This window comes from Parasteatoda tepidariorum, chromosome 1 (genome assembly GCF_982258835.1).
Source record: "Parasteatoda tepidariorum strain Cologne lab strain chromosome 1, Ptep-v5.0, whole genome shotgun sequence".
Taxonomy (NCBI): domain Eukaryota; kingdom Metazoa; phylum Arthropoda; class Arachnida; order Araneae; family Theridiidae; genus Parasteatoda; species Parasteatoda tepidariorum.
In genome coordinates this window covers 18,284,884-18,307,911 of record NC_141755.1, presented here as the reverse complement: position 1 = coordinate 18,307,911, position 23,028 = coordinate 18,284,884, and the positions used below count along the sequence as shown (strand labels likewise).

General features: G+C 27.6%; 1 protein-coding gene across 1 annotated transcript; it reads right to left on the bottom strand.

The window, feature by feature from the left end:
- Positions 1 to 1,007: 1,007 nt before the first annotated feature.
- On the bottom strand, positions 1,008 to 21,208 carry LOC107444045 (transketolase-like protein 2). Its single transcript, XM_016058095.5, has 12 exons — positions 20,856 to 21,208; positions 19,014 to 19,131; positions 17,939 to 18,052; positions 14,677 to 14,774; positions 13,246 to 13,437; positions 10,521 to 10,648; positions 9,099 to 9,295; positions 7,010 to 7,331; positions 5,283 to 5,497; positions 2,479 to 2,695; positions 1,232 to 1,439; positions 1,008 to 1,145 (listed from the first exon to the last, which is right to left on the bottom strand). Exons 1-11 carry the CDS (start codon positions 20,939 to 20,941, stop codon positions 1,267 to 1,269), a joined length of 1,860 nt encoding a protein of 619 aa, XP_015913581.1. The 5' UTR covers positions 20,942 to 21,208; the 3' UTR covers positions 1,008 to 1,145; positions 1,232 to 1,266.
- Between the last annotated feature and the right edge of the window lie 1,820 nt (positions 21,209 to 23,028).

Here is a 23,028-nt window from a genome sequence, read left to right as displayed (position 1 = left end):
TTATGATACACTCAGTTATTAAGATATAATTTGGTCCTTTATAAGTTTTTTCTAATTTATCCTAATATTAGAGTTAAGAGGAATTGACAAAAAAAAATTTGAAAAATTAGCAAGTTTTTGATCGGTTTAATTTGATTTTAATCAAATCAAAATAAATTTGTATCCTAATTTCATTGTACAGTGCACAAAAGTGAACACCCTGAACATAATGATCTGATTTCTTACACACAAGAACTCAATCTTACTGGTTCAAAGGAATGAACTCAAATATACTAATTGATTAATGCAGACAATATTAAGTTACAAAAAATGTACTTTCTCTAAATAAACAAACTTTTTTCTGACGGATTTAGATTTATGAACCTCAAAAGAGAAAATGTAGTCACGATCTGAAAAATAAGGTTCAAATAGTTTAGTTAGAATAACAATTGAAAGTTTATGGTCTGCATATTTTGCCCCCAAATAAACAAATCCTATCATTTTTCACTTCATTGCAAAAAAAAAATTCATTTAAAGATAATTCTATCAGTAAAATAATTGTTAATTATATTTAATAGTTAAAATTTTTTGAAATGTAAAACAAATTTTTAAATTATTTTAAATGACAAAAAAATTTGGATGAACTCTTAAAATTTGATTTCTCGTGAACTATTTTAAAGTTTTACATTTGAAAGTGAAATTAAAAAATTAACATTAAGAGGTTAACTATTACCTTCAAATATTGAGAACATATTTTCTAGATGGCAACCATCACTATACGAGATTAAGAAATCTAAATCTGTCCAAAAACAGGTACATTAATTCGAAGAACATTTTCGTGCTAGATTTCCACAAATTAGCATATTAAAGGTTAAGCCCTTGAGCCATAAATTTTGAGTCTTAGTACATGAAAATCCGATCACTATGTCAGAAGTTACTTAGGGTGCTTCTATTTTGCACACTGTACAGTAATTGCATAATGGCACAATATAAATTTTAACTATTAATTTTTTGTTAAAATAAACAAATTGAAAACAGAAAATACTTTATTGTGAAAAAGCATATTTGATAACAATGTATGAACTTTCAAAGCTTCAACATGTAATGTAACGCACTTAAAATAGCATCCATAGTTAAAGATACGGCAACACAATCTTCAATAACATCTGAAATAATTGAAAAAAATACATTGTTCAGAGTACAAGTAAAATACAGAGGTAAACAAACATTCCAATATGTGAAATTAAGTTACCTTGGAATGATAGGCTAAATAATGATGGTAACAGTTCATTGGTCTTTAATATCAAGCACAGCCTTGACAATGTGTTTTGCACTGATACCAAACATGTCAAGAAGTTCAGCAGGCGGCCCACTACGGGGAATACCAGTAACAGCAAGGCGGGACAGCAAAATGTCACGACATCCTCCAACAGCACCAGCAACTGCTTCACCAATTCCTCCTAAAATAATAATTTTTTTTTTCTTTTACTAATAGTAGCACACCTACATAGTAGTTTTCTCTCTATTTAATTGAAATTAGTTAATGTGTGTGAACTATTCAGAATACAATTCTTTTCTAGAAATAATGTAATTCCATTGCTTTGGTTTACATTTATCTGAAGGTATACTCAGAGGTAAGCAATAAAATTTGCAAGTCTACTGAGTTAATTTTCAAACACATAATTGAAAAAAAAAAATTCAAATTTTTGAGTGTTAATCACAACTTTTTTGGAACCTTCAGCTAATGCTATTCCTGCATGAAAAAGGTTTTTTCCAAGATTATTCAATGAAAAAGTAGTGTTTAGCATGGAAATTTTAATACAATTTTGTGTGAGGAAAGTGCAATTTAAGGGTTAATAGACAGTCAATTTACTTGCAATTACATAATTAAAAATTAATATTCTTTAACTTTCAAATTTCGCTAGGCAAAGAATGGCCAGGAAAAAGAGAGATGGATGCAAAAAGATAAAATTTGTAGTTAACTAAAATGTTATTAAAATATTCAAGGGTTCAAGCATTCCTATCTTAGAAACCTCTTAATTTCAAATTTAACAAAAACAATTGTAATGTAACAAAAATTTATGAATTTTATTAAAAAGTTTTAAACAAAAACTCACGGAAAATGTAATGTTTAAGCTCAAAGTATTTTAACACAGTACTTAATTATTTTACACAGACAATCGAAATTTTTTCTCTCTAAAATCATGAGAGAATCTATTTGCAGATATCAGTCTGTGAAAGTAATAAAAAAAAATAACTATACTTTAAATTTGAGAGCAATGAATGCAGGCATTTTACAAAGAGAAAAAGAAATTCACAATTTTTTCATTTTTGAAATTATGTGATTTCAAGACAAAATTATTTATTTTAAGTTTTCGATTGGGAAATTACTAATTTGTCACCCATTTTAATATAAATAATACAACTGAAAAACAATATTAGAACATTAAATATCATCAATATGCAATCAATGTCAACAAATATACGTAAAAACATTACCTTCATGATAATGATCTTCAACAACAACGATTCTACCGCCACATTCTTTAGCATTTGTTACAATGGTATTAACATCCAATGGCTTAATGGTGAAAGGATCAAGCACACGAATTTCTATTCCCTGCTTATTTAGTTGATCTGAAGCTTTCAAAGTTTCATATAATGTAATACCAGCACCAATTACCAAAGCAACATCCTTGGAGGATTTTTTCACAATCTACACATTAAAAAAAAAAGTAAATATAATAAAGAAAGATTGAAAACTACAACCTGAATGTTTAATACAAAACAAAGCTGGTCAAAAAAATTCTTTTTCATATATCTTAATGGCCTAGGGTGAGGTATATTTTTGAACCAATAATTAGTCCTTCCTTACAATACATGACAAATGAAAAATCTGCAGATATTATCATTGGTTCAGTTTCAATTAAATTAAGTTAAAAACAATTAAAGATATTAAAATAAAAACCATCACTTAGCAGATATTTAGCAAATGGAATAAAAATTTCTTTTGACTGATAAGAACTAAAGCTCTATATTTGAGATAATCAACTCAATTTTTATCCTTGCTTCTGAACTTGCGTTTATTTAAAAAAAACTAAAATCACAGAAGTTCTTGTCCTTCAGCATAAAGGCAAATTGTTTATGTATTTTTTAAATGGGTAAAAAACTTAATAATCAATTTTATCTACATTTGATTATTAAAATAACTTCTAAGCACTAAAAAAAAGAAACCTATTATAAAAATATTCAATTAACACTTAAAAACTTTTAATCACATGGAAATGCAGAATATTCTTAAAATGTTAATTGCATGGAATTGAACAATAACAATCTATACACCAGAAGTTTGTCAATAGGAAGAACTCTAGTCGCCACAAAAGTTAAAGGCCACCTGCTGCTATGGACAGACACAAACAGCGCATTCTAGAGAATTGAGGTTCTCTCTCCAAATTATTTTTCTCTTGCAGACCTGAATCAATACCAGTCTTAAATATTCACCAAACACTCCTGCTTAAAATAGTTAAGCCTCAGATGGGGTGTTCTTTCCATAGACTATACTTAATTTATTTATTCAGACGCACACTATAGCACAAATAGAAATCTTTCAGAAATAATTGAAGTAAAATTATGTCAGGATATTTTCCACTGACTGTGGAGTAAATTTTTTAAACAAAGATAGTAAAATAGCCAAAAGCAAAAAATAAAATTTAAAAAAAAAAGATTATATAAGGATTGTATCAAACATCTAACAGAGCGTACAAAAAGTTGATGTTTTAACGTAAAAAATTGAAAAACACATTTTTTAATGTACAGTACGAAACCCGTTATCCAGAAATCAGAAAACCAAAAAACCGGAACGACATTAGATACATTTTCCCGCCATTTTTTTTAAAAAAGGTTTTCTTCCTCATAAGATTTTAGGATTTTTCTTTCTTTTTCGAAAGATGTTCACCTTACCATCAATTTGGAAATAATCATTAGTGTATTACTTAATCGTTTTTTCTTCTCTTTAAGATTATTTTCGAAATTTTTTATTTTTTTTTTAGTTGGGTTTAACAATAAAAAAACAGCTTTTTGTAGCGATTCAGAAAACTGGAAACATCAGTTATCCGGAATGGTGATGGTCCCGATCGTTCCGGATAATCGGTTCCCTACTGTATTATCATATTAGATTGTATTTTTTTAATGCATTCACGTAAGGTTACACTTTCACATAGGACATTTTTGGATTTAATCATAATTAATTCACCGATTATGGTAATACTACATAAAAAAATCTTATGTGCAAGACTTAATTCCAATTTGATGCCTGTTAAGTGAAATTTTGTTAGTTGATTGCGTCCCATGTATTGCTTTAGAGGTAAATTTATAAAAGTGGGTCTGTCAAATGTATTTTATCATTTCTTTAACTATATTATTATAATAAAGTCATTCACATAATTTTATTATATATTACCAATCTAAATAAAAATAAATTAAATTATTTTATTTATTTAATAAGACTTTGCAAGCACATGGTTCACAAATCTTAAAAAATGAAATTAGATTAGAATTTATTCCATTAATTTAATATTAAATTGATTAATTTAAATAAAATAAGAGTGAATATTTTGTTAGTGATGCATGCCAGTTATTTGTTATATTTCTTATTATAAAAAATTTCTTTACATTTCTTTGTGCACAAAGATATATACAATCGGATAAAAGCTCATTTCAATATTTTAAATACTTAGTTATATGCCGAAACCTATTTGTTAAAAAAAAAATGTCTTCTATACTTTTCCCATACAGTCAACTCAAAGGGTTTAAGGTCAGCTTTTAGCACTATTTTGCCAATTCGATAAATTTCTAGTACAGAACATACTAGAATAAGAAAATTTCCTGTTTAAACTTTAACAGCAGTCAATAACACTCTTAGACAAATCTGATTTATTTCATTTTGCCCCCTTTTATTAAAAGATAAATATGGTTTTTGATAATAGAGGTTAAATTGACAATGTTTTTACTGTAATATTTTAATCAACAGTGTTTCTCATTTGAGCGAAATTTTTATGGTTATAAATTTGTATCGCAGTTTGAATTTTTTTAAAAAGACATTTTTTTAAATTTTTTCTCTCCATACTTTTAATAGGCATGGCAAGTATGCCTTTTTTTTATCCTGGGCAAGACACGACAGCGAGCAGTTGAGCTAGACTTTTTTCTAAAGGTATTTACGTTAGAAAAGAATACTAAAAATAACTTTCAAACTTTTCTACCAAATGCAATTACAATTAATGAATGACATTATCACATAGACTTACCTTGGCTTTTCCAACAGCAAAGGGCTCAGCATTAGCATAAATAACATGCGTATTTGGTCGAGATGTTCGGATGAAACAGATTCCCTGTGTGTTGGCAGCCAACTCGCAAGCCCTTTCAGCAGAAACTGCATCACTTGGGTAGAAAACTGTGCTTCCAGGAATAGTACGGAACAAAGCAATGTCTTCTAATCCCATCTGAGAAGGACCATCCTCACCTAAATATAAACATTACTTTTAAAAGGTTTTGCTTTTAGATCCAAAGTAATAAAACAAAATCAGTTTTTTTTATCACATGATAGTAATGCAATTTAAAGAAATTGTGCAACTATCTAAATATAACTAAATGTAGCTTTAAAGCAACAAATATTGAGTACCTAATTTCCTCAGCATAAATTAATGCCCTTAAATTTAATATATAAATTTCAACAAAAGATTTAAAGTCTAGAATTATTTTTCTGTAGTAGCACAAAAAAAAATCTTGACATCATTCTTGTTCATACAGTAAAATGACTTAATTTAAATGTGACTCCAAACAAAAAAAAAAACAAAAAAATCAAGACTACTGAAAATCTTAATAAATCCAGTTAAAAAAACAATAAAAATCCTAAAATATTTTATGATTAATGAACGGACCCTTAGGCGCAAGTACCCAGGATTAAAAAATCAATTGTCACAATTATTAAATCAAATGAATAAACAGGAAACAAAATTAAAGAAGTGATGAAGGTCTGAATGTTCAGTGCTCTGGTCACATGAAAATACTTTATTAGTGAATGATACTCAAGTCATATCTATAAACGAAACAAAGCATTATCAGCAAGCCTGTGCCAATAACACTTCACAAACAAAGAAATTAACCAGAAAAAAATTCCTTTAAGCTATAGGTTAAAAAATTTGGCAATGTTTAGTTAGTCCTCATGATCAAAAAAAACTTCTGAGATTTTTGGTTCAAATGAAGCCAGAAATAAAAAATCCCACACAAAACACAGTAGAGTTGCACGAGTGATTACAAAAATCCTTTCCACTGAATCTAGCTCTGCTAACGTATATGGACCCGCAAGTGATTCATCCAACATATAAAATGATTGGCACTTTTGTACCATACGGACAACGGTAAACTGAAAAGGAATGTAGTTGAATGAACAGTGAAAATATTGAAACATTGTAAAAACAACAGCTTTTGTGTAATTCATGACAGTAATTGACATGACTAAGAAAAAATCTTGTAGAAAACAGAAAATTAAGCACTTTTTACCAAAACTTTATAAAAAAAGCACTTTTAAAGGCTTTGAAAAATCAAAAAATTTTAAATACATTTTAAAAATTATACACAACCTGTCTCTCTTTCCGTATCATTTGTAACCAAAATTGGGACTACATTTTTTTTAGATTCTTGGCAGGTGTACGAGAGAGAAAATGGCCAGAAGCTGTTAAAAAATGCAGAACAGTAATTTTGTTTTATGTACACAATTTAAAATGCAACTCTTTCCTTGTTACATAAGTTCAGGTTTTGCAACTTTTCACCTATCCAGCCTTTCAGCAAAAATTTAATAGTTAAAATAACTTTTTCATCCATAAATCTAATTCATAGCTACAAAATTACAGACTTGTTATAAACATGGGACGAGCCTCCTAAATAAGGCGAGTGATCGGGAGCAACAGCTTCAATATCAAGATTTTCTAATTCAATTTTAACAAGAATTGGAAATGTTTTCCAACAATCTTACCAATTGAAGCACCACAGTGAGAGCCAGCCAATTTGATATTTGCTTGAGATATAGCAGCCATTCGAAGCTGATCAAATGCTCTGGTGAAAAAGGTAGCAAAGGTACTGGCAAAGGGAATTTTTCGACCTCTTGTAGCACACCCAACTGCAACACCAACAAGGTTCTGTTCAGCAATAAAACATTCAATGTAACGATCAGGAAAGGCTTTCCTGAATTTGTCAGAGAAGGTGGAGTTCTTTGTATCTCCATCTAAAGCAATAATTCTTTCACTGTTCTTTCCAAGTTTAGCTAAGGCAGTTCCATAAGCTAATCTAGTAGCAACCTGAAAATGTAAAACTTAATAAAATACCCAATTGCTTAATTTATTTACTTTTTATGTCATCATACTTCATTAGGTAATAAAAATGATAGAAACCTTAAACACTTTTTTCTAATTTATAAAAACATTTTGCATACCTAAAGTTATAAGCCTAAAATGTTTTTAAAGATTTGACAATTGAAACTTTTATTAAATTCAATAAGAATTATGAACTTTCACTATACCTACCTCCACTTTTAAAGAACTTACAAAATGCAATGGAAAAGATTTCTGATTTCCATATTGGTGAATGGGCAAAAATAACTGCCTTGATTTGGCCACAACCAAAGAGTCATCCATATGCCATACATATGTACAATGTGCTAAAAAACTCACTAGCCTGAATAACTTTTGATATCATGTTAGGATCTTCAAGTTCTAGGGCACAACCTTAATTGTTCAAATGAAAAATACAAAATTTGAGCGAAATCGGAAGAACACTTTATGAGAAATCAAGATTTAAAAATAGGACTCATTTAAATTTTGATTTCTCAGGAACTATTCAAGTGTTTTTGCTGAGGTTTTGTATTTTACCATGCAAACTAACATAATTTAAAATGACAAACATTTTACGGCTTAAAATTAAAAAATTTTTCGACTGTTAAATAAAATAAAAAATATTTACTAAAATGAATTTTTTGTATGGAATTATATTCGGATAAACGAATTTTATAATTAGGCGCAAAACCTTTTTAATTTGCTTATGAAATTTTAAATATGATGAATGAAATATGCAAAAAGTAAAATTAGCATTAAGGCAGGGGTCTGTCCAGACATTTTGTGAAAGGTCTGATCTTTGCAAAATTGTGAAAAAATTACTCATTCTTTCAACTAGGGTCCTGCTTTTATGAACTTGTACAAATAGGGTCCAGTTATTGCAAAAAACTTTTTCAAAGAGTTTTTGAATTGTAAATAGATACAAGATTATGCTCAGCACTGTAAAATTATAATAAAAAAATTAAATTTTCAAAAATAAACAGCAATTGCTGCTTCTAAATTAGAGACAACATACAAATATTTGGTATTTAGCCTATACTGCTGGATGCAGAATATACATTTCGGACAAATAATAGGAGAATCATCTGCCGAAGACAAAACTTAATTCGTTTACATCTATCTTTCTCGTTTTCTGCCCTGGGAAGGGTTTATTCAATTAACAAAACAATAATGAAGATAAACAAATTTGTGAAGGATCTGATTAAAATCATTTTGTGAAGGGTACGTTAACGGACCCAAATTTCTTCTAAACAGACCTCTGATTAAGGGGTCTAACTTTGGAATGCTCTCTTGACCAAACTTTGGGGACCCTATTTCCCAGATTGTGCTTACCCGGGTCAGAAATCTGATTCTGTTTAAAAAGGGTATGTTTATTCAGAAAGAGTAAGTTTCTTTGCCTGATTTTATAACTTAAAATATTATCTCCACTAATTAATTCACCCCCTCGAACCATTAAGATTTGAGTCTTAGAACATGAAGATCCGATCATTAGATCAAAATTTATTCAGTGTGGTGCATTTTTTTTCTTCGGCACACTGTACAAGAAAATGAAATTACAACAACAAAAAAAATCTGTTCATCCAAGGTCTCTAATTTTTCTTACCTACACGCTTTTAGCTTTAACTTTTAAACTTAACCCTGACACAAAAAGTTTTAAAGGTAACTATTAAACCATTTGGTCCAACACGAAATGAAGCAATAGCCTCATTTAACCAAAAACCTTAAATGCCTCACCATTTCTCCTAATGTGTAATTTGGTTGTTCAGACAATTGAATAGGGGCTGTATCAACTGGAGGAACATCTTGTACGGGAGCAATAATAGTCTGGGGAGCAGGCAGATCCCTTGCACATGCACCGGAGATCACACTGATGGCAGCATCTGCTTTGTCACCAAGAGGCTTTCCGTGCCAATTTTCTTGATCCTCAATACCTGTAAATAAGGATTTAAGTTATATTTGAAGAAGATTTAGGTTACTCTCAGAACCATATTTGATGCTATTCTCTATAATATCTGGAAAAAATAAATTTTAAAATTTTAAGAATAGTGAGGATATATAAAATCCATTACAATAAGTTGAAATAATTGGGCAGGGCACCCAATAAGTGTCATGAGCCCAGAGCAGACAGCATTAAGAGCAAGCAGCACCCTTCTAACATAAGACCAAGAGGAAGATCTTAAGAGATGGTAAGACTGATGAGGACTTAGCATTTTAGAAGTGCAGAACTGGAGATAAATTTCTGGGATAAGAACAGATTAGGAAAGGTTCTAAGGAAGGCCCAGGCACACAAATGGCTGTCGTACAAATGCTGATGAAACTATATTACTAATGTTTATCTTAGAAAATTCTTTTATTATTATAGCAGTTCTTAAAAGGTAAAAGCATAAGATATAAACTTTAAACTCTGAAAACAAGTTTAACAGAAAAAATATTAAAGTAAAATTATTCTGTTTAATGACAAGAATTAACATAACCTATTGAAATTATTTTGACAAACAAAGATAGTATTTTGACTAACAAAGATAGTAGAAATACCTTTCGAAAACACCTTTGACTGAGTCAATGTAACACCAAAAAAAATTTCAAATATTTTTTAGATTTAAAATATAAAAACGAGAGCAATGATTCAATTGAACAATATATTAACAAAATTAACAAACTGCAGCACTAAATAAGTAATACACATTTTAATGTGCGAAAGATTTTCAAAAAGTAAATTACTTTGAAATATGTCTAAATGTAATAGAAACACTATTATATTCACAAAAAATAGATTAAGTACTTTAAACATATACATCCTTAAATAATTTTTCATATTTATAGTTTTTTAGTATTTATAGTTTTTAAGAAATTTTCTTTGGCAACATGCTATTTTCTTACACATGAAATAAGACTTACAAGTCTATATCACGTAAGTAATGCAAGGTATATACGTTTGCCGTAAAGGTAATCTGATGTGCTGAAGTCCAATGAAAGAATTATCTTGTTATTTTAAGTAAAAAAGAATTTGTTGCTTAAGCAAGATACCAAGTGTGTATTACATGAAATATCAGACTTAAAATTAGTTGTAGTCATAACATAGTAGTTTATAATTTTTTTTTTTTTTTTGTAACAGCAAAATATGACCAACAAAAGGATAAAAGAAAATAAAGTTACCTGGAATTCCTTTTCCCTTATAGGTTTTTGCCACTATAGCAGTTGGTTTTCCCTTAAATGATGCAGCATTTTCAAATGCTTTCACAATTTCTTCAACACTGTGTCCATCAATCACTATGGTGTTGAATCTATTAAATAAAAAAAAATATTGTAACATACTTTTGAAATGCTGGTCAGAAATAAAACGTGAAACATCATACACATATATAAAAGGGCTACATCAAAGAGATTGCTTCTTTTCTGAATTATCTACTAAGCAATTATAAGACAGTTTGCCAATTTCAGCATAAAAATGCAAAAATTTCCAACATAATTTTAATTAGTTTAATTAAAATTATGTTGGAAATAATAATTAGAAATTAGTTTAATAAAATCTGCATGACATCTTAAATAAGAATAAATTAAAATAGAATATGAGAAAAAAATCAGAAAATTTAATGAAAATTCTGTAGAATTAACTAGCACAACTAAAGAGGCAGACAAATTTTTTTCATAGTAATTTTTTTTCCCCAATTGGCAGGCACTGAACTTTTACGTCCTTCGCCTAGGAAGATGCGGGAAGTATTACTCATTTAACATTACCCAGCGGTCCTTACCTAACATAAGTGAACCTAAGTCACGGAGGCGAACAACATTACCCACGCGACACTGCCACAGATACCCGTTTTATAAGGTGGGGCCACATTCACACAGTAGAGAATAACACACAGAAACATCCATGCCCTGAGCAGGATTCAAACCAGCAGCCATTGGCTTTGCAGTCAGGCACGCTAACCACTCTACCGTCTGGCTGGCCTTTCATAGTAATTAACTGCCTATTATTTGCAATCAGTTCACTTCTTAAATTTTTACATTCAAACCATCAACAAACACATTGTAATCACAACAGCAATAATTTTGATTAATCCTACTGATCAAATTAAAAATATATACACAAAATAACATTTTGTAACGCTAATTTCGAACCTTAATGAAAAGTACTTATCAGATGAAATAGTGTTTTGCAATTAGCGCAGTTTGCATATATTATCTCATTTCCATTATTCTGGGAAGTTTACAACAGTTTTTTCATGACTGTCAGGTGAATTTATAAAGTCATTAGTCAGCAGCCCTTATGTTAATTCTGAAAATGGAAAATCATTTGCGATCTAATTTAATATTTAGAGAGTTACTTCAATGCTAGATTATTTAATACTCATAAAATCTTTGGTAAATTAAGAATTATTCTTAGATTTCGATTCTACTATTCAGAAATCTTTTGCGGATGATTTTAAAAAAGTTAAACTTTTCAAATATTTAAGGTATTTATTCATTCTGAAGCACAATTATTACTTTATGACATAATATATATATAGTTCAAAATTAAAGTTTTGCCTTAAGGCACTTAAACTGTGGTTTTATATTTTTCCGTGAAAGATCTTCGAAAAACACATATTTCTACAATAAATATGCTTACATTAAATTCAAAATTTAACTTAAGAAATTTAAAATTGATGTAGAAGCTAAATGTTATTCGCCATTTAAAGTCTGGAACGCTACCTTATAGACCACTTTACAATGCTGTACCGATACAGCCTAGAACTCTACCTCATGGACTATTTTACACTGCACCGATACAGCCTAGAACTCTACCTCATGGACTATTTTACAACGCTTTACAATGTATATTGATAGAAAAAATCCTATTTCTTTCAATTTTAATGACAGTCTTTGTGATGCCTTAACAAACAAGATATAAAATTTAATACAAATTCAGCAGAACTACAATAGATCTGTTTATCATGGAAACCTTCATTGTGAATGATAAGACAAAAAAATTATGTATGCGGGTCAACATAAAATATTAAACGATAACTTCAAAATATGAGATAAATAATAAAGTAATGGGCTTGTATACTTCAAGCATAAAAATTAAAGTTGAAAAAATTATGAGTTAAATTCAAAAGTATTATTCATGATGAGAAAGATGAACAAAATATGAACATAAAATTTTGGTTTCTTTATTTCTCAGCGCTAACACTAAATTTTCAACATTAGCATTAAATTGTTAAATTTCAGTAAGCTTTCTCAGTTTTTCAGCATTCTGCAAGTCTTGACACTGGCTGCGTTTTACCATCTTCACGGCTGAATATACACTTCAGCTTCTGCAACCATTTCTTCAACAATTATTTTGAGCTAATGAAAAAACATCAAACTAGCAGTCTTAGATGTTTTCCCAAAACTGTAACAAATCCTCTTTTTTTTTCATAAGCCTCATTATGATTGTTTCTTTTCAAAAGTAACCTAAATATATTTTTTAAATACCAGTAGAATATTTGTACAAGACACAGGAATCATCTTCCAAAACAATCTACATGGGTATTATCAGTGCATTACTAGATCTAAGATCTTATCATTACTAGATCCTATCATTTCAGTTTCATAAAAAAATAAAGGTAAAATATTTTTAAAAACGTTGTAACACAATAAAAAAATAAAAGTATATTTCAATGTTTAGTTAAAGACTCAAAAATAAAACCGAAATCACATGGTAATCAAGTGCAAAAATTTAAAAACTACATTATCAGCACACAGTTATAAGCAAGCAACTAGACTGTGGAGAAAGAAAAAAAAGATGAAAATGGAGATAACTGTAACGAAAAAATTAACACAAATACAAATATATATAGAAAAAACTCTTAGCTACTAACAAATTTAAAAAGCCATTAAGAACTATAATTCTTACCCAAAAGCCTCTAGTCTTTTCTGATAAATTTCCATATGATGTTGAAACATTGTTGGCTCACTTTGCCCAAGACGATTGACATCGAAAATGGCAACAAGATTGTCCAGTTTATAATGTCCAGCAAAGGAGAGGGCTTCCCAGATGGATCCCTCAGCAGATTCTCCATCACCAATCAGGCAGTAAACACGATAGCTAGAAAACATAAGCAGAAATATATAAATACAACTAAATAGAATATTCTTAGAAGTCAGCAACAGTCAGAAAAAGTTTGTAAACACACCTTTACAAATGTTAAAACTCATTCAAAGTTTCAAAAAACACAGTATAAAATTACATCTTCACTGGATAAAGATATTCTTAAAAGGTAGACATTTCAATCAAAATAAAAACTTTCTTATACAGTGTAGAACCAGTTATCCGGAAATCAGAAAACCGGAAAACCAAAAAAACCGGAACGAAGTTCAATTAGTTTTCCCGCCATTTTTTAAAAAAAAAAAAAATTTTCTCTCATAAGATTTTAGGATTTTTCGTTCTTTTTTTAAAGATGTTTACCTTACCATCATTTTGGAAATAATCATTCATGTATTACTTCATCGTTTTTTCTTCTTTTTAAGATTATTTTTAATTTTTTTTTTCGTTGGGTTTAACTATAAAAAAACAACTTTTTGTAGCGATTCAGAAAACCGGAAAAATCAGTTATCCGGAATATCGATGGTCCCGATCGTTCCGGATAATCGGTTCCCTACTGTATTTACAAATAAGAAGAACATCCAACTGAATTAGTTTTTTGATTCTGTATCATATCCAATTCCTTAATTCTATTTGAATAAATTACTATTGCGATTTATATTTAATTTTTTAACCAATTCCATTTAAGCTATTAATTCTATTATGCTATAATTTCAATAAAAAGCTATTATTTATAATAAAAACAATTGTAAGTTGTTATAATTATAAATTAAACAGACTTAATCCACCCTATTTGTCTATGAACCAGCATGTCTGGGAATGCTAATCCAAAGGATCAGAAATTTGTTAAAAATTCAATCACTGAACTGAAAATAAAAATTCTTATTGCATAATGATGTAAATTTTCACCTAACAAAAATCATGAGAACTGCAGTATACAAGGTTCTCATTTATACTAGATCACTCGTTTTTAGTTAAAGCTATCACTACATCAATTTTTACCATTAAATTAAAATCAATTACAAATTATATAATTATAATAGAAAAGTCATTTTAAACAATAAAAAAAACTATCAGGACAAAATAAAATATTTTTAAAATTTCTAAGATAATTAAAAATAATTTTAAAAATAAAAACAAATTGCTTCAAAATAATTTGATCTTAACAAGACAATTTTAAGCAAGTGTCAAACATTTACCTCAGATAAGATAAAAAATAACAATCAAAAAAAATAAAGTTACCTAGCATTTTCAAAATATTTGCCAGTGTAAGCCATACCAGCAGCACAACTCAGACCTTGACCCAAAGAACCAGTAGCAACATCTATAAATGATAGACGCTACACAAAACAAAAATTTGTAAAAGATCAATAGTTAAAAGCAAATTAAAATAATATTTCAAAAGACCTTACAAAATAAATCAACAGTAATTTAAATTCACTTTTTTACTCATAAGACAGTATATTAATAAATAAAAATACTAAGCAATTTCACAATAGAAACTTCAGTATCAACTATGAACTAATATGCTCAATCAAACTTTAAAATCTTAAAACATCTTAAATCTTAAAGAAATTGTCAAACACTTAAAGTAAAATTGAAATCGCTGTAAACTTTCAAATCCATTTAGATTTTTTTCCCCTTTAGTTATCTAATTTTATAACATAATTTAAGAGAAAAAAAATACAAAAAAAAAAAAAAATCACATTTACACACAACATAACATAAATATATTTCATTTACTGCCGATATGTTTCAAATTAAATATCTTTCTAAAATATATACACACATAAATACTTTTTATAATAAATTCCTTTAATACAAGTTGCACAAATTGCATACACAAACTGCTTAAAGTTAATCTCACATGAAAATTTCTTAGAAACCATTTTATTTGCAACAAAAAAAAACACATAATTTTTTAAATTAGATGTCCTGAGTTACCAGTATTAAAAAAACTTAAAACATTAGATTAAAAAAAGAAAAAAATTAAATTTTCAAGAATTTAAGCAATTAATAGTAAGTATAGATTGTACACAAAGGATTTTGCAACCCATTTTTAATATAACTAAAAATAAAGTAATTTCATTTTTAGAAATTAACTATGATTAACTTACTACCTAGATTAAATATAATTAAATATTCAATTCAGAAATTCAACAACCACTTTAAATCAAATCAATGTTCTTTTCAAAGTACACAAAGTTTAGAAAATCTTCACACTGGCCATAGGCTTCAAAATGCTTATGTCTAGTCTAGCATGTTGAAATATTCTTCTAAACCAAATGCAAGGCTTAAACAATGCTTAAAATTGTTCAGAAGAGCCTTTAAATAAAAAAAGACAAAGATTTTCAAGTAGGCAATAAAATGATTCTGTGTTTTATGGTGTCATCTAGGGAAATTCTAAAAACTTATGAAGTACTTATCTAAAAACAGGACTGGAGATAGTTAGATGAAGAAGAAAAATTTCATAATTGGAAAAATCTTAGTTCATCACAATATTGCTTCATCTTAATACTATGTTAGAGTCTGATCTCTAATAAAATTTTATATATTTTTGAAATATTACATTATCTGCGATTAAGTAGGTATATAGTCTAAGTTATTAAATGAGTGAAATAAAAATCAAAACATTTAAAACATTGTATTTGGAAAATAAAATAAATTTTCTTATTCTAAGTAAAAAATTTATCTTTTATAAATTACTTAAAAAAATTTATTGAACATCACAAAGTCAATTAAATTTGATAATGAACTACATTTCAAATATGAGTGTTAAAATAAAATTAAGAGTAAAATTGATAACCAGACATTTGATTGCTTAAGGAAATTATCTGAAATTCTCGTAAAATATTTTTTTCTGCATGTAGAAAATAGATAAACACATTTATAAGCACAAAATTAACATTTATAAAAATTTAAAGAGCAAATGAAATTTTTTTTATCGAATATTTTTTTTCTTTCAAACGCATAAAAGGATATATTCAAAAAAAAAAAATATATATATTCTGTAGTTTTTTGCACTTGGAATTGCATCAAAAAGAAAGAAAAAAAAAGAGATTAAAATTTTTTAAATCTATGGCAATAACTAGAAAAAGATAAAATCTGATATTTAAAGCAAAATCTCACTAAATTATTAAAATTGAATGTACGTTTCCAGATTCACATGTTGTAATATATATTAAAAATACAGAGAGTTTAGAAAATATGGGGAAATAAGTGATAACAGCCAAAAAATGGATAGAAAAAATTATATAATAATTGCATCAAACCATGAATATTCAGGTGCGCAATTTAAATTTCTTGTTTTATAACAATACCGGAATGTTAGAAAATTTATGTGAAAATCAACAGCAATAACTGCCAAAAAAATTCAGATTAAAACCAAGCACATCAAAAAGTAATGTGCGCAAATATGTGCTACTCAATTTCAAGTTTTTTAAAAATATTCAATTCAATATTAAAATAAAATAATTTTTTAAAAAAATTGGATCTAAAAAGTCACATGGAGATTTGTAGCAACTCATAAAAAGTTGATGGGAAAACTGTGGTACCGTCAAAAATGACTAGTAAATACAAGACCAATTTTGCATGCTGAAATATCAGAATTTTAAAAACAATGAGAAAATCAATAGCATTAACTGAGAAAGATGAGATCAAAACAAGGATTAACAATGGTATTTAGCACATTGAAACGCCCGATTCAGATGCAGAATTTCAGTGTCGAAATACCATATTAAAATTTCAATCAAATTGTAGCCAAATATAAAATTTATTAAATAATTCTTCTGTTACAAATCGAAATTTGCTACTCATTTAAATTAGAATTACTTTTTAGTTTATTAATTGTATACTTCTGTGTTTGCCTCACTTCATTGTTTTAGCCGAAGTTATGGAGTTTTTTGTTCTGTCTCATTTACTTGAAATGGCGTTTTAACTTTACTTTTTAAGAAAAAAGTTATCCCAAGTAAAGGAGAACTTAAAAAAAAAAAAAAAAAAAAAGGCTGCTGGTAAGACTGATGCAAATGTTTTGTCAACCAGATTTTGCATTAAGTAACGAAATTTAACTTTTAGATTACCAAAACTCAGAGAAAATTTTGTCGGAATATAAATTGTTGTTTCATGGAAGTCCGCAAATCAAGGGTCATTAGTTTCACAGAATTCCAAGAATTAGCAGAAGAATCGCATGCCTGTGACCACACACACAAACATAATTATACATAATATATAAAATAGATTAAATATCTTTATGCGAAAAACAAAACCACAAGATTTTTTTTAAAACTAAAGCTGAACAGGCAATCAGGAACAACACTTAAAGCTGAACAAGAGGCAATTTATTTTCTAAATGTGTCCCAATTTACAAAACTAATCTCAGCATTTGCATAAAATTCAACTTTTTTGGAACTTAAGTTTACACCGCATCAAAGATGTGAAACAATTTAATTGAATATTGAATTTTAAATAAATTAAGACAAAATTATAAAGGGGGAAGAATCCTTACAGGAGTTGGATGTCCTTCAAGATCACAGTCAATTTTTCTCAACTTCAAGAGGTCACTTTCAGGAAATAATCCAGCCTCTGCCCAAGCAGCATACAAAATCGGAGCAGCATGACCCTGTAAAAATAAGTTTAGTGTTACAGAATTCAAGTCTAGTTATAAAATTTAATGGAGAAAAACATTTGTAAAAAATCTAGTAAATATTAAATATTTCAACTACATAAATTTTTAAAAAAACGCACTTCCTAGATTAAGTTTTTAAAACCTTGGGAGTTTTAAATAGAGCCTTATGCTTTATAACAGCTTGTATTAATATGGCCAACTTTGCACACTTTCTAACTAAACACTTTCAAAATAAATTTAGTTTGAAAAATAAAATGGAAATTTAGTTGGAAAAATAAAAGAAATTAGTGCATCTATGGGGGTCCTTGGCAGGGAGGAGGGTTGTCTCTTCAATAATAAGAAATCCTTTTAAGTCCCCCTCAATATTTCAGACAAATATAAAATAGAAATCTTTTAGCAGTTATTTAACAGATATAAGACTTCGTTCACATGAATAAAATGTAGAGAATTATTGTGATTGTATTTTAATTTAGTTTCCCCCTTCAAAAATTGGAAGCCTGTGACATAATTGTCTACTCAGATATGGGTTGAGATCAAGACTCAAAATTAATTATGACCAGTTGGTTCGAGATCACTAGAACTTAACTCTGGTAATAAAATTTCTATTGGTTTTCCTGATCAGCAATCAAGGTAAAAGAATGATTTGTTGGTTTCTTTTTATTATTTTCAGTTTTGTGTATTAAATAGCTTATTTAACCATAATTCAAAACACCTCACTTTCTTTATATTGTAATTTTTTATTTAAATTCATTTTTACACTTAAAAATCTGATACATGAAAACATACCACTGAAAATACCTACACTATTTACACTACTAAGTTATACATTTTAGTAGTGGTCCTGTGAGCCATCGACAAAATATTCTTAATCGCTATCCCTAATTTAGATAGAACACTATATAATCCTTAATGAAATTAATTTCAAAATACTGTTATAATAAGTAAAAATACTTACTTTTGACAAAACAAACCTATCGCTTGATGGATCTCTGGGATCATCGATCCTAAATTTCAGAGTATTGAAGAACAAAACAGACATTAGCTCTGCCATGGAACAGCATGATGTTGGATGACTTAAAAAAAATTAAATTTACATTAATTATCAATCTATTAAACACCATTTGCGACATTGAATTATCTATTTATTAAACACTATTTACGACATTAAATTATTAATCTATTAAACACTATTTATGACATTAAATTATCAATCAATTAAACACTACTTACGACATTAAATTATTAATCTATTAAACACTATTTATGACATTAAATTATCAATCAATTAAACACTACTTACGACATTAAATTATTAATCAATTAAATTCTATTTACAACATTAAATTATTAATCAATTAAATTCTATTTACAACATTAAATTATTAATCTATTAAACACTATTTATGACATTAAATTATCAATATATATTAAACACTATGAAATTAAATTATCAATATATTAAACACTATTTATGACATTAAATTATCAATATATTAAACACTATTTATGACATTAAATTATCAATATATTAAACATTATTTACGACATTAAACTATCAATCTATTAAACACTATTTACGACATTTTACTATCAACCTATTAAACACTATTTACGACATTAAACTATCAATCTATTAAACATTATTTACGACATTAAACTATCAATCTATTAAACATTATTTACGACATTAAATTATTAATCTATTAAACACTATTTACGACATTATTAATCTATTAAACACTATTTACGACATTATTAATCTATTAAACACTATTTACGACATTATTAATCTATTAAACACTATTTACGACATTATTAATCTATTAAACACTATTTATGACATTATTAATCTATTAAACACTATTTACGACATTATTAATCTATTAAACACTATTTACGACATTATTAATCTATTAAACACTATTTACGACATTAAATTATCAATCAATTAAACACTCTTTACAACATTAAATTATCAATCTATTAAACACTCTTGACAACATTAAATTATCAATACTCCTTGCTTCTTTACATTGATTGTTTCATATTGACATAGATCCTAATTTTCAACAAAGCCCTTCAGATACCAATAATATAAACCAGATAAAAAAAATACCAATTCTCTTGTTAACTTATAGACTTAAATTATTGCATTGTTTGATTCAGTTACTTTGAGTGCCTAGTTGTACTGAAATCTGCCCAATGAGCATATTTATGATAACTTATTTTTGTTAAAATGATAATTTAAAAAATGCTATTTGTTTATAATATTAAAAGGCTATTACACCAATTATGAACATGATATTAGCAGACTTTAAGAACACGCAACTCAGTTTAAAAAATGAAATAGTTCTAATAATTCTGTAATAAGATATCACTTGGTGTCATCTAAGCTTACTCTACTTTTTAGTTACTTATAGAAATTTAAAAATAAAATGAAAAATTGAAAATAGGCTATTACAACTATAACAGTGAGCTTTAAATTTCATTAAAATAATTTAAATTTCTTAAGTTTATAAAATTTGCAGAAAGTATAAATAATTCCAAGAATTATTTAAGCAAAATTGTTAAAACTGCTTGAAGTACTGCATAGGTTTAAATATTAAGTCAGCTAATACGACATTCATAAACTGCGATGAAACAAAAGTGGCCCACACACACTTATTAGTGGCAGTTTATTAGGTTTATAATAAAGTAATGCAACTAAATTTTTAAAATAAAAAGTACTCAATAACAAAGAAAGTTAATTGCAAATTAAAATTTTCAAGGAAATAAAATAAACAAACCAGGAACTTACCCGGAATTACTGGCATTGGTAGCCCTAATACTGTGAATTCGCAACTTGTTTGCAATATCTTTTAAATCTTGAGCAGATAAACCCATATTTGAAACTTACAAAAATGAAAACAAGGAGCCCTAACCAAAGCAGAACAAAGTGTCAAATTTGAAATCTATAGTTTAAAGAGATGGCTTTTAACTTGGAGTGATTGATAGAATGTAACAACTCACGCGGAGCCGGTAGACGAACTGGACCACATGGGAGGAAAAAATGTCGAAAGAGTATTTCTTTCAGCCAATCACAATTAGTTCTTACGTCAGATAGTGTGACGTTTAATTGTTTAAGCTCAATCAAGTATCGGTTCTGTTCTGTATTGAGTTTCCATTAATAAATTATGTAACAATATTTAAAGTTTGATTTTATGCATTTTAAAAATAGTTCTAAATTCATCTGTAAATATATTCATATTTAGTCCAAAATTTTCTCATACTGGGTGGTGCTGAAATTTAAATAGCGTGGAAAATACAGTGGGAAATTCATAAATTCATTTGTTTAAGGTTATTTAAACAATAAAACAAATTCTTTTATTATATCTATAAATTCCTTTTATTATAAAAAATTGCATAAACCAAGTTAAATTCATCTTCTTTTAGTTAAAATAGTGTAATAGTATATTTCCATAATTGTTTACTTATTCATCACAATATTTATTTATCTATCTATTTATTTATATATTCATTTATTTATATATCTATTTATTTATATATTTACTGATTAATTTTTTATTTATTTATTTTTTCATATTTTAATTGCATTCGCAATTTTTTTTCCATATAATTTCGATTATTACAATGATCGATTATATGTTCTCCTGTAAATTTTGGATTGAGGATAAAAATGTACGCATTCATTATTTCCATTGTCGCTCTTATAATTAGCAAATAACGCTTAAAACCAAAAAGTACTAGCATTTTTTTAGAAAAAAGCACATTTTGGATCAAAACTAGTTTAGCCCTCAAAAACCAGTACAAGCATAGTAAAACAATTTCTTAAAAATTTGCTAATTTTTTAATTTTTACGGTATAAATCTGCTCATTGCCTCCTTAAAATCCGATGCTTTGAATTGAAAAATGATGTGAAATATTTGCAAAGATTGAAAATAAATGATGCTTGTTTTTTCTCATGAGCGACTCGACTGAATATTTTAGTCATTTTCTTACAATTTTTAAAATCGCACTCTCCTTTGTGCAGTGCAGACTTTTTTTTTTATTTATTTACAATGAGATATAGTATTCAAAATTTGAAAATTTTATGCACATAGCATTATTTTATTGTTACTCATTCATATTATTATTTTTTTTCTAAAAGCAAAAACAAGTGCCAATTTTCGCAACTTAAAAAATTTCGATTTTGCATCGATTTAAGCAGCTTTGAAAAATTTGGTAAGCTTATTATTTTCTTAAAGTCTTATATTTATATTGTTTAAAAGATTTCAACGCTTATAGAGCAACGGCAATTTTAAACATCATTTAAAAAGAATCGAAAGCTTAAGTTATTTAAGTCATATTTTGACATTGTTTAAAAAATATCACAAATATAACTGCAATTTTAAATAGCACTGAAAAAAAAATCAGATGGCTTAATTTTTATAGTCATATTTTTACACTGTTATTTCTCGCGAACTACTCATTTGATTTATTTCATAGTTTTGGAATATGTAACTTAAAAATATGTAACTTAAAAATATGTAACTTAATATATACAATTCTGTCGCTACCATTTTGAGTATATTACATTTTGTTTGCTGTGCAAAAACTGTTAGACTTTGAAACTTAAAATTACGATGGTATGTAGGAATATATGCAGGGAGTGCAAGGAATAAAATAATTATGCGTTCGAGAATTATTAACTGTTACACTTGTTGCGAAGAATGTCATCCAAGCCGCCCTACAAGACGCAATTACAGAGTTGAAAAATTTTTGTGTGTGCCATATTTGCTTATGAATTTAACACAGAGTTTGTAATGTTCTTTAATTCTAATTTGTTCTAAAAATAATTGCAATTTTATAATTTTTTTTTTTTTTTTTTTTTTTAGCCCTTTGTTACATCTATATCTATAGCCTTTGGAACTTGAAATCACGGTGATATGTATCAAAAGTACAGGAAATACGACAAAATAAAAATATTAAGA